Source organism: Nerophis ophidion, linkage group LG09 (assembly GCF_033978795.1).
Source record: "Nerophis ophidion isolate RoL-2023_Sa linkage group LG09, RoL_Noph_v1.0, whole genome shotgun sequence".
NCBI classification, from domain to species: Eukaryota; Metazoa; Chordata; class Actinopteri; order Syngnathiformes; family Syngnathidae; genus Nerophis; species Nerophis ophidion.
Window position 1 is genome coordinate 35628014 of NC_084619.1, and position 13563 is coordinate 35641576.

A 13563-nucleotide genomic window follows, 5' to 3' on the forward strand; every position below is an offset into this window, starting at 1 on the left:
CTAGAGCCGATCCCTGACACATTGCAACAGAGTAGGTGTGGTCAGGGGAGAGGCTGTTTAATCTGAGTGTTTCGTAGGATGATGTTTGATAAGGAATTAGCGAGTTCGAGCCTATTATCGAATCCTCTTATCGAACCGATTCCTTATCAATTCTCTTATCAAGTCCAGATAGGTTGTTGTATATGGAAAAAAACACACAATATTTGGTTTAACAAAAGCTCACTTATATCATATAAGAAAAAAATGTAATGTAATAAAAAAATAAATATTGACTGTTACCCTCCTAAAAAAAAAAATAATAATAAATAAATATTGACTGTTGTTACACAAAGTATATTCAATCAATCAATCAATGTTTATTTATATAGCCCTAAATCACAAATGTCTCAAAGGACTGTACAAACCATTACGACTACGACATCCTCGGAAGAACCCACATAAGGACAGGGAGAATTCACACCCAGTGGGTCGCCAGTGACAATGATGACTATGAGAAACCTTGGAGAGGACCTCAAATGTGGGCAACCCCCCCCCCCCCCCCCTCTAGGGGACCAAAAGCAATGGGTGTCGAGCAGGTCTAACATGAACTGTGAAAGTTCAATCCATAGTGGCTCCAACACAGCCGCGAGAGTTCAGTTCAAAGCGGATCCAAGACAGCAGCGAGAGTCCTGTCCACAGGAAACCATCCCAAGTGGAGGCGGATCAGCAGCGTAGAGATGTCCCCAACCGATACACAGGCGAGCGGTCCATCCTGGGTCCCGACGAGCGGTCCATCCTGGGTCTCGACTCTGGACAGCCAGTACTTCATCCATGGTCATCGGACCGGACCCCCTCCACAAGGGAGGGGGGGACAGAGGAGAAAAAGAAAAGAAGCGGCAGATCAACTGATCTAAAAAGGAGGTCTATTTAAAGGCTAGAGTATACAAATTAGTTTTAAGGTGAGACTTAAATGCTTCTACTGGGGTAGCATCTCGAACTGTTACCGGGAGGGCATTCCAGAGTACTGGAGCCCGAACGGAAAACGCTCTATAGCCCGCAGACTTTTTTTGGGCTTTAGGAATCACTAATAAGCCGGAGTCTTTTGAACGCAGATTTCATGCCGGGACATATGGTACAATACAATCGGCAAGATAGGATGGAGCTATTAAGTGGGATTTTTCAGAAATACAAATATTTACAGTAACACAAAAACAACCTGTCTCTGTGATCACTATACGTGTATAAATAATAATATAGTGTTAAATAAAATCAGTCCCTTGGGCACAAAACTGAAAATAAATACGTTATCGTTAGCCGCCGACTATGCTTAGGTAATGTTAGTCTAGCTAACACTACTGCTGTCCTGGTTGACATAAGAGGTAACGTGACTACAAGTGAGCAGATATGGAAATTAACCGGCAACAGTTAACAGTTCTCTGCCGCTGCTCCTCCACGTGTCGAAGACGCGACACGGTTCTCGAACTTTCAGGTGATGTGCAGCCTGCACATGATTCAACATGCTTGTTGTGCTCCCCCCCTTACACGAGAGCAAAGCCTGGCAATAATTGCATATAGCTGCTTCCTTGTTTTTTTTTGTGAAATGAAGCCATGCCTTAGAGCGCTTTTTCCGGTCCATTTTTGCTGCTTTTCCTATCTGCGTCTAATGACTGAGCTACGTGACGTCTTTTCTTGTGATGTCAAACGGGGCATTTCTTGTCGGAATAGGATTCGTTCCTAGTGACTCGAATAAAGAACCAACTCTTTTTCTTTACTATAGTGGTCTCGATAACGGGTATCGGTTTTCAAAAAGGGATTCGAGTTCGAGGACTCGGTTATTTTTTTATCGAACAACCGGGAAAACCGGTTTCGAGTATCATCCCTAGTGTTTCGGCCAAAAGGAGAAGAATTAAGTTTTACCCTTTATAAAACCATGAGATTGAGAGTATTTACTGTATACAAGGAGGCTATATATTGTGCCCCAGTTGGGTCGAAAAGCCTCCGAAATAAACATGATAGTGCCCCATCAATAACTGGCTTCACAGTTGTCAAATGGTATCGTTTATGATGACATTGTGTGCATCCTTGCAACGTGAGAAATCATGCACATTTTAGTTATGCTGCAGCCAGCTAGCATGACACGGATTGCCTACAGGAGGTTCCGGGTGTCAGGTCTGCTCTGCAGGCAGTGTGTGTCGTGGTAATGACGTCCCAGCAGCCATGTCAGAACACATTAAACGGGTAAAATTATGGAAAATATTATAGTATGTCCAGTTTTTTTTATCGGTCAAACATCAAAGAAATGGTCCTGCCTCATAATAGCACATATTGTCTGTTCTTATTGAGTCACACACATACATTACATAGGCTTCACAGTGGGAGAGGGTTTAGTGCGTCTGCCTCACAATACGAAGGTCCTGAGCAGTCAGGGTTCAATCCCTGGCTCGGGATCTTTCTGTGTGGAGTTTGCATGTCTTCCCCGTGAATGCGTGGGTTCCCTCCGGGTACTCCGGCTTCCTCCCACTTCCAAAGACATGCACCTGGGGATAGGTTGATTGGCAACACTAAATTGGCCCTAGTGTGTGAATGTGAGTGTGAATGTTGTCTGTCTATCTGTGTTGGCCCTGCGATGAGGTGGCGACTTGTCCAGGGTGTACTCCGCCTTCTGCCCGCATATTCCCCAAAGGGAGTAAGCGGTAGAGAATGGATGGATGGACATGCATTATGTCATTATTTGGGCTGTGAAAAATAATGAATTGATTTATGTGATTAATAACAAACAATTATTGCATCATTCATATGGAGTTGCAGCTTAATCAAGCAATTTATTTTGTGTGTGCATGCTCCTTTATCTTAAATGCGGTCCTTAAATTATCATATGGTCAGTGATCAAGTCAATGCATACACAGATCAGTGAGGACACTCAGACTTGTGTGCTCTGTGTTTTCAAAATGCACACTGTTGGGAATGTAGATAATACTGTTAACACATTTTAAGCAAATAAATAATGTATACTTGATTTTAAAACATTTTTTTATATTTTGTGTATGTCATTCTGACAAAATTGCATTTGTGCAAAGGTTTGTGGTGTTTTTAAGGTAAATTTAAATTATGAAAGCAAATAGTTCACTGTGATTAATTCTGACTACAGGTAATCACAAAGTGTGATTGATCTGATTAAATAATAATCATTTGACACTACTAGTAATTATCAAAACAACTGTAACATAGTTTACTGTATGAAACAAAAGCTAATAAGAATTTCTCATAAAATGGAAAATGAGATAGCTTTAAAGAAGAGGTTTTATTTCAACTCTCATTGGACATGGAATATTTGAATAGTTCATTATGCAGACTTTGAGGTTCATTCATTATTAGTTGACACCCTATCTTTTAATTTAGTGCCTCTTTAAATTATTGCCTCATTTATTACTGAGCCAGCTTTGCTGAAATCCTTCTTTAGCAGAAATGATTTGACCTAATGCTGCAATTAGTGATGAGTTCTATTTATACTCTGCTGAAGGGATGAGCATGCATAAATCCTTTCATTCAATGTACAGTGCATACTGAAAGTATTCAGAGTGCCCATGTTTTAATGTTACAGCCTTATTCGAATCTGCATTCATCTTAGGAAGGTGACCAAGAAACCAATGGTCACTCGGTCAGAGCTACAGCATTCCTCTGTAGAGAGAGAAGAACCTTCCAGAAGGACAACCATGTCTGCAGCAAACCACCTATCAGGCCTGCATGATAGAGTAACCAGACAGAAGCCATTTCCTAGTAAAAAGTTTAGTCTCTGACCATGAGGAAAAACATTATCTGGTCTGATGAGACAAATATTCAACTCTTTGACATGAATGCCAGGCATTATATTTGACCAAGCCTATACCATCTCTCTGGCTTCACGGTGGGAGAGGGGTTAGTGCGTCTGCCTCACAATACGAAGGTCCTGCAGTCCTGGGTTCAAATCCAGCCTCGGGATCTTTCTGTGTGGAGTTTGCATGTTCTCCCCGTGAATGCGTGGGTTCCCTCCGGGTACTCCGGCTTCCTCCCACCTCCAAAGACATGCACCTGGGGATAAGTTGATTGGCAACACTAAATTGGCCCTAGTGTGTGAATGTGAGTGTGAATGTTGTCTGTCTATCTGTGTTGGCCCTGCGATGAGGTGGCGACTTGTACAGGGTGTACCCCGCCTTCCGCCCGACTGTAGCCCGACTGTAGCTGAGATAGGCGGCAGCGCCCCCCGCGACCCCAAAAGGGAATAAGTGGTAGAAAATGGATGGATGGATATACCATCTCTACAGAAAAGCATGGTGGTGGCAGCATTATGTTGTTGGGATGTTTTTCAGTAGTAGGAACTTGGAGATTGAGGGAAAGATAAACGCAGCAATGTAAAGAAACATCCTGGATGAAACCTAAACGCTTCTCATCCAACCTGATGGAGCTTGAGAGGTGCTGCATAAAGGAATAGAACAAACTGCCCAAAGATACAGTGGGGCAAAAAAGTATTTAGTCAGCCACCGATTGTGCGAGTTCTCCCACTTAAAATGATGACAGAGGTCTGTAATTTTCATCATAGGTACACTTCAACTGTGAGAGACAATGTGAAAAAAAAATCCAGGAATTCACATTGTATGAATTTTAAAGAGTTTATTTGTAAATTATGGTGGGAAATAAGTATTTGGACAACCATTAAGAGGTCTCACTGATGGAAGGAGGTTTTGGCTCAAAATCTCACGATACATGGCCCCATTCATTCTTTCCTTAACACGGATCAATCGTCCTGTCCCCTTAGCAGAAAAACAGCCCCAAAGCATGATGTTTCCAGCCCCATGCTTCACAGTAGGTATGGTGTTCTTGGGATGCAACTCAGTATTCTTCTTCCTCCAAACACGACGAGTTGACTTTATAACAAAAAGTTCTATTTTGGTTTCATCTGAACACATGGCATTCTCCCAATCCTCTGCTGTATCATCCATGTATCCATTTTGGTATAAACTCAACTCCTCGTGTTTGGAGGAAGAAGAATACTGAGTTGCATCCCAAGAACACCATACCTACTGTGAAGCATGGGGGTGGAAACATCATGCGTTGGGGCTGTTTTTCTGCTAAGGGGACAGGACGATTGATCTGTGTTAAGGAAATAATGAATGGGGCCATGTATCGTGAGATTTTGAGCCAAAACCTCCTTCCATCAGTGAGAGTTTTGAATGGTTGACCAAATACTTATTTTCCACCATAATTTACAAATAAATTATTTGAAATTCCTACAGTGTGAATTCCTGGATTTTTTTTTTCACATTCTGTCTCTCACAGTTGAAGTGTACCTATGATGAAAATTACAGACCTCTGTCATCATTTTAAGTGGGAGAACTTGCACAATCGGTGGCTGACTAAATACTTTTTTGCCCCACTGTAGGTGTGCCAAGCTTGTGGCATCGTATTCAAAAAGACTCGAGGCTGTAACTCCTGCCAAAGGAGCATCAACAAAGTATCGAACAAAGACTTATGTACATGTGATATATTGTACTTTATGTTTTCATGCACTTTCCAAATAAAATAAACACTTTTTTTGCATTTCGGAATAAGGCTGAAAAATAACAAAATGTGGGAAAAATGAAACGCTGTGAATACTTTCCGGATGCACTGTAAGTTTATGTATTTGTGGAGACTGGAGTATACTCATTGTGGTTATTATTTTTTGCTTTCAGGTTGAAAAGGAGTCAAGAGGAGGGACATTGTGAGAGTCGGTGTGATGACACCGGTGGAGATGGAGATGCGGAGGCTGGAGGCACGGACGAGCCAGAGCCTGAGGTGGAGCCCGAGTCCTCTTCAAAATTAAGCATGTGCGGCTCGGTGTGCTCCTCCCCTGGCAGCTGCTAGCAGCACATCAGCTCACGGTGCAGGATGAAGGTCTCTCTGTGCCATGCCTGTCATACATTCTCTCCTCTCCACTTAGCAGTAGCCACAAGGAGAGGAAAACACAGCGGGGGGAGGGGTTGCGGGCTGGAGGGGTTGCGGGGGGCAGCTGCCGCACTGCAGGACCCAATTATTATGATTTTTTCAGTAGCACCATTCCCGGTAAGGCAAAAATGAAGTGGATTCTCCACCTCCTTGTCTGCTCTTCATTACGCTCTTACTTCTATGCAACGCTTCACCTGGCATGACAAACAAAGTATCACCCACTCGGAGGTTAAGCGGACCACTCCACAAAAGTTGATGACATCCTGAACAATAGCTGTTCATGATATTTGGTGGTTTTAGCGGGGAAGGCATCCTATCTCTTCCACTTCAAAATCATGCTGGGATAACTGAATAATTCAGCGCACGCAGGCAGTTTTACAATTTTGCCTGTCTCCACTTCACTCCTCTCAGCCTCTCTTATGTCACGTGTGTCACAATTCAGCAATTGTGTGGTTTTGTGTGCTCAAATGCAACACCTGCAAACCACAGTATCACCAATATTCCAACAATTAGCCCACTATAATTTATGAAATAAAGTAGTGCATTGATGAACGTTTTATTTTAACTGTGTATGTACCATCATAAATATGCAGTATTTCCATACTGTGGCAATTCCATTGAACTAGTGCCATTTGCTTTCAAATAAACTTATTTCAAATTTTTAAATCCTCTAATACAGTGATTCTCAAACTGTGGTACCTGTATTGCTAGTGGTACACTAAGGATTCAATTCATTATTTAAGTAGTTTCATTTTACCATATTCAAACACAGTGTTACTGTTCAAACTGTTTGTAATGTTACAGTGACCAAAATATTAAATATGCTTTATAAATAAAACCTGCAAAATATTTGCCACTTGCCCAGATTTAAAATTGTATTTCTAAAAATGTCCCCCCTTTTAAGAGTTATTATACCTTACTTATTTTTAGTCATTGACTAATTTTTATTTTAGCATGAGTATTTGTTCTATAATTAGTTTAAAAATGTTAAAATTGACAAAATAACCATAAATAAGTTCAAAGTTAAATAAAATAAGATATTTTGTTTTCCTCACATAGAAAAGTTTGTTTAAAGATTCTACTACCTACTCAGTGTCCTAGTGTTTAGAGTGTCCGCCCTGAGATCGGTAGGTCGTGAGTTCAAACCCCGGCCGAGTCATACCAAAGACTATAAAAATGGGACCCATTACCTCCCTGCTTGGCATTCAGCATTAAGGGTTGGAATCGGGGGTTAAATCACCCAAAAATTATTCCCGGGCGCGGCACCGCTGCTGCCCACTGCTCCCCTCACCTCCCAGGGGGTGATCAAGGATGATGGGTCAAATGCAGAGGACAAATTTCGCCACACCATGTGTGTGTGACAATCATTGGCACTTTAACTTTAATTTAGTAATCATTCTTTTCAGAATAAAATACTTACCGTATTTTTCGGACTATAAGTCGCAGTTTTTTTATCAGAGTCAACTTTTTCGAAGTCCCATCGGGTGCGACATATACTCTGGAGCGACTTATGTGTGAAATTATTAACACATTACCATAAAATGTCAAATAATATTATTTATATCATTCGCGGAAGAGACGTAGAAAATGTCAGCAATCGTCACATACACGTCAACCAATAAGAATTCAGCGGGGGAGGGTCATGGCTGAAGTGCATTGTGGGTCATGGAACGCTAACTGCTGTGTGCTACTGCCGTAGCTATCAAAATTGATCATTTCATCGTTGCCGGTAACTTATAAAAACTGAGAAGGGCTGAACAAAAATTGCACCGAAAAGGAAATCATGTACTGCAGATTACAAGCTGGACGTAGTGAAATATGCAACAGAAAACGACAAGAGGAAGTGGCGCATACCTTTGGAGTTGGCAGAGTTGTTTAAAAGCGACATCGAGGAAGAAGATTTCATGGGATTTATCGATTAGGAGTGACAGATTGTTTGGTAAACGTATAGCATGTTCTATATGTTATAGTTATTTGAATGACTCTTACCATAATATGTTACGTTAACATACCAGGCACCTTCTCAGTTGGTTATTTATGCGTCATATAACGTACACTTATTCAGCCTGTTGTTCACTATTCTTTATTTGTTTTAAATTGCCTTTCAAATGTCTGTTCTTGGTGTTGGATTTTATCAAACTGCTGTGTACATACATCTACTGATGCCTCTGGACTCATCTTCAGTGTTGTGCCTGGAATCATCGGGTGTTTCGGGTCTTTCAACATCATACACCCCCCTCTAGGTGACCCAGCCGGGACTGATCAGACCCCAGCTTGTGTCCAAATGGCTAGCTAGCTACCATGACTCTCCTCTTTTGAGCCACAGCCATCTTGAGGCCCTCTCTGCCGCATCGGTGGTACTGCGGATGGCTCTCCTTTTTCTCTCTCCCTCGATGCCCAAAATGCTGAAGGCTCTGGTCAGGGAGCGGGCTGCAAAACCCCTGCATCCAACCTCAACTGGGAGACACCTCTCTCTCCAACCAGCCTGCTGACAGTCACTGACCAGTCCCACGTACTTGGAGAGCTTCCTCTCAAAAGCTTCTTCCAGGCGGTCTTCCCATGGGACGGTCAGCTCCAGCAGCACTACCTGCTTGGTGGACTCAGACACGAGGACAATGTCTGGTCGCAGGGTGGTGACTGCAATGTGGCTGAGGAACTTCAGCTGATGTTCAAGGTCCACCAACAGCTGCCAGTCTCTTGCAGAGGTTAGGATGCCCGCAGATGTTCTTCTGGCAGGGGTTGGCTGCTCCCCAGGTCTGACAAAGGCGATGATTTTCTTGGAGGGTCGGAACTGCTTCTCCCATACAAGTCCTGCGCTGATGGCTACAGCAATGGTCTTAGGGACTTGGTCATGCTTCCAGCGGTACTGTCCATCTCCAAGTGCCCTGGTGCAGCAGCAGAGGATGTGTTCCAGGGTTCCTCGCTTGGAACACAATGGGCATGCTGGTGTCTCTGCTATGCCCCATGTGTTCAGGTTTGATGGGTTTGGAAGCACATCATACACTGCCTGGATGAGGAATTTATTGCGGTGAAGCTCAGCTTTCCACAGCTCGGCCCAGGTCACTTTCCTCTCAACCGCATTCTCCCTGTTGCTTCAATCCCACTGCCTTGCAAGTTGTTATTTCTTCCACTGCAGCTCTCACCTCCTCCTGAACAGGGCGGCGCCCTTCCTTCCCACTGGTTTTCAATTGGGGAACTGGAAAGGAGCCTGGCCCAGCTCTGCGTCGAGTGACCAATCCCACCAAGCTTCTTTGACGCAGCCTTGCCTCTGCCTCTTGAACTGCATCCTCCGCCCTCCACTTCCTACCAGTCCTCACTTGGATCCCTGCTTTAGCCACCTTCGGATCTCGTGAGTCCCTGTGCTGAACCACTTCTCTGGCTCTTGCTACCTTGAACTCTTCCTCCAAAGATTTGAAGGGCAGTTGCAGTTTGTTGGTGTTCCCGTAGAGTGCGAGGCTGCTCAGGCTCTTTGGTAATCCCAGCCATCTCCGGAGGTGGCTACTGACCCTCCTTTCTAAGGTCTCCACTGTTGAGATGGGGACTGCATAGAAAGGAGGAGCCACAGGATCCTGGGAAGAATGCCAAGTTGGTGAACCCAGGCTTTGAACTTTCCAGGTAGGCCTGACTTGTCCACGGATTTTAGCCAGCCATCCAACTCAGTGCAGGTCAACTGGATAGATGTGGTATCTCTCAGAGAGCTGTCGAAAACCTTGCCCAAGCTCTTGACTGGCTTCTCTGTGATGGTAGGAATGGCTGTACTTGTGATGTTAAACCGGAACTTGTCTTCCACCTTCCCTTTCCTCAGCACCATAGACCTTGATTTGGCTGGTTTGAAACGCATCCGGGCCCACTCCATCACCTTTTCGAGTCCCCTCAGAATCCACCGGCAGCCTGGGACTGATTCTGTCATGACAGTGAGGTCATCCATGAACGTCCTGATGGGTGGTTGCCGTTGTCCGGATTTCGATAGAGGCCCTCTGCACTCTGGCTCAGCAGACTTGGTGAGCATGTTCATGGCCAGGGAGAATAGTTTCACAGAGAGAGTGCACCCTGTGATGATACCGATCTCCACCTTGTGCCAACGAGATGCTATTGCTCCTGAAAAGACCTTCATCCTGAAATTGGTGTAGTAATCAGCAATGAGGTCTCTACATCTGCTGGGGACATGATGTTTTGTCAATGTGCGCTGAACCAGCTTGTGTTGAATGGAGCCGAATGCATTTGCCAGGTCAAGCCAGAGCACTGACAGGTTGGCCTTGTTGTCTCTTGCCTCTCGAATAAGCTGTGTCACCACACCGGTATGCTCCAGATAGCCTGGCATTCCTGAAATGCCGCCCTTCTGGACAGATGTGTCGATGTAGGTGTTCTGACCCAGGTAGGTACACAGCCGTTTGGAAACAGTGCTGAAGAAGATCTTTGCCTCAACACACAGCAGGGAGATGATGCGGAACTGGTCTAGCTGGGTGGAGTTTTCCTCTTTCGGGATCCACACCCCCTTCAGCTACTCTCCATTGTTCTGGGATCCTCCCTCTTCTCCAGAAGACTCGCAGGATTTTCCACTGACGCAGCAGGAGTTTGGGACAGTTCTTATACACTTTGTATGAAGTGCCACTCGGTCCTGAAGCAGAGCTTGCCCTTGCTCTGCGGACAACCTCCCTGACTTCCTTTAGCTGCAGTTCTGACATGTTAAACTGCACCTCCGGTTCAGGGGGGTCTATGAGGATGTTACACTCTCCCAACTGCTGCTCTCTTGCGGGGTCACTGTACATCTGCTTCAGATGTTGGTCTATGTCTGCCTGCGAGGAGACAAGTTTACCACTCCGCTTCTGCCCCAACAAATCCTTAGTGAACTTGAAGGGGTTGGAGATAAAGGCAGCACGCTTGCGCCCCCTCTCACGGCGTCGCCTCCGATGCCACTCAGCCCGGCGAAGAACCCTGATCTCATTCCGTAGGATGCACATTAGCTGGGCCAGGCCAATGCGTTCCTCGTCTCCGCCCTCCCTGTATTGGGACTTCAGTGCTTTCATCTCCTTCCTGATGTTATAGATCCTCACAGCTCTTTGAGTACGTTGCTCCGGAGCTTTTCTTCTCCTCCTCGCCCAATCGTTCAGCTACGATACTGACAATGATTATTGTCATAGCTTGTAGCTTCCCGTCAGCCTCTCCCTTTACCGTTGCCTCCAGAATTTGGTCGACATAGTCATCGAACTGAGGTCATGCTAGCTGCTGGCCATTTGATCCCCCTCCTGTCAGATTCGATGCTCAAGGGATTAGTTTCCAACACTTGGAGGTTCCGGGCACTATGGGGTGACTCCGGGCCTGGCTCCTCCTGCGTCTCACCAGGTTGGACACCTGTGCGATGTGTTGCTTCTTCTCCCAACGGGCACTTCATCCTCGCTCGGTGGATCTTTAGACCGTGGATGTTCTTGCAGACTTTACCGCATGTACACTGCATGCTTATAGTCATAAATTTCCCCCAATTATCTGTCCATTGAGCTCATTAATTTCACTAGTTTTTAATATTTTTCCCTAAAATCTAATAATTTGTTCTTTTTTCCAGTGCACACATTAGAAATAAAATGTGGTTGTTTTTTGTTGAGGTAATAGAATTTTTAAAGCATAGAATTATCGAATACATGAAATATAGCTATATACATATATACACTGGAACCTCGATTATTGAACTTAATTGGTTCTTGAACAGGGTTTGTAAATAGAAAGGTTTTATATTGGAGCAAATTTCTCCATAAAAAAAACTATGTAAACATGAATAATGGGTTCAAGCCATATTTTTGTAAATGTTTGTACACTTTGAACTCAATATATAGCTCTTTACAATACTGTGTACCAAACAATAATAAGAAGGGGGTTGTTTATGTTTCTATTTTTTAACAAAGCCAAAACAACAAAAACAAGCTGAACTGTCCTTATTTGCAGTGGTGCACTCACATTTTGAACACAAAACTCCTTGTGTGTGTGACAATCATGGGCACTTTAACTTTAACTTTAACTTTAACAGCCAGGTCGCTACAATGCCTGCGAAGGGGCGATGTGCGCGGCAGTGGTGACAACGCTGTGGATATTTCCTGAATGTTTCAAACCACACATTGCTTGCCCATTGCATTCTTTGGACAAACACCAAAAAGCACACAAAGTAGCACAGTAGCTAAAAACAGCACTCTTCTTCTGACTGAATGAGCACGCATAGCCATTTTGAATGGCAGCTCTGCAGGGCCCACCACGGGTGAACTTTTGTACACTGAGACAAGGTTCGTGCAACAAAGCATATCTTTTTTCGGACTGCGGTTTGAAATCCAAAAGTTTGTATAATGAGGGGTTCATAAATCAAGGTTCCACTGTATAGTTATTGTGCACAAAATTATATTTAAAAAACAAACAAACATCAAACACATAATTTAGGTTAGACGACTGAGAGAGTTGCACTTTTGTCCTTCTAATATCCTGCAGTAAGTTTTGAATAAGGCAACATCCGTTGGACCATGTGACTTTGAAAATATTTACGTTTTCAGAGGAGGTAATGTGTGAAAGAGTGACGAATAAAGTGAGAATTTCTTAATAAGTTGTTTATATTTTTAACAAATTGTAACATCTCTGAAAGATTTGAATTATTATATTTCATTCAAATAAAAAAAAAAAGGTGAAAAGCATCAAATGCTATTTTTACATCATTTAAGGATGTTTCCATTTTATTTCAGAGCCAATAAGTTAATGGGCAGGGCGCTTTGTTAAATATATATATATATATATATATATATATATATATATATATATATACTTCGTATTTTTCGGACTATAAGTCGCAGTCTTCTCCACAGTCCAGCGGGGGGGTGAGACCCGGCCAAACCAAAAAAAATTATATATATATTTATATATATAATTTTTTTATTTTGTATAAAAAAAATTATATATATATAAAAAATTATATATATATATATATATATATATATATATATATATATATATATATATATATATATATATATAAGATTGCACTTATTTTATTGTGTATTTATGCGTTTTATTTTCGGCAGACACAAATGGCACTGTTTTAATGGAATGGTCCACCCGCTGTATGCTCTGATTTAAGGTGAGCTAAATAAATTAAATGATAAATGGGTTGTACTTGTATAGCGCTTTAATACCTTCAAGGTACTCAAAGCGCTTTGACACTACTTCCCCATTTACCCATTCACACACACATTCACACACTGATGGAGGGAGCTGCCATGCAAGGCGCTAAACAGCACCCATCAGGAGCAAGGGTGAATTGTCTTGCTCAGGACACAAAGGAGGTGACGAGGTTGGTACTAGGTGGGGATTGAACCACGAACCGTCGTGTTGCGCACGGCCACTCTACCACTGGGCCACGCCGTCCCTTTACTCTTGGTAATAAATATCAAAAGTAATTTTTACTCTGGTAGGAGATCACCTTTGTGTGGAGTTTATTCCTGGGTTGGTCATTAAAAATGCATTAGTCCAATATTGCAGTAGAGATATTTAAGGTGGCACCATTAGTTTCAGTTTAACCACAAGGGATCATGTAGCAAAGGTCCACCTTAATATCCATTATAATATTAAGACTGTAAATAGCATTCATTGTAG

The 13563-nt window shown here is 43.1% G+C and overlaps 1 protein-coding gene across 2 annotated transcripts in view; it reads left to right on the plus strand.

Moving 5' to 3' along the window:
• LOC133559280 (serine/threonine-protein kinase 32C-like) overlaps nt 1–6488 on the plus strand; it is a 237311-nt gene extending 230823 nt beyond the window's left edge. For both annotated transcript variants that reach the window (XM_061910889.1, XM_061910888.1), the window contains exon 13: nt 5688–6488. In XM_061910889.1, coding sequence (XP_061766873.1) covers nt 5688–5859 — 172 coding nt within the window. In that variant the 3' untranslated portion in view covers nt 5860–6488. The remainder of the gene's footprint in view (nt 1–5687) is intronic.
• Nucleotides 6489–13563: the final 7075 nt, after the last annotated feature.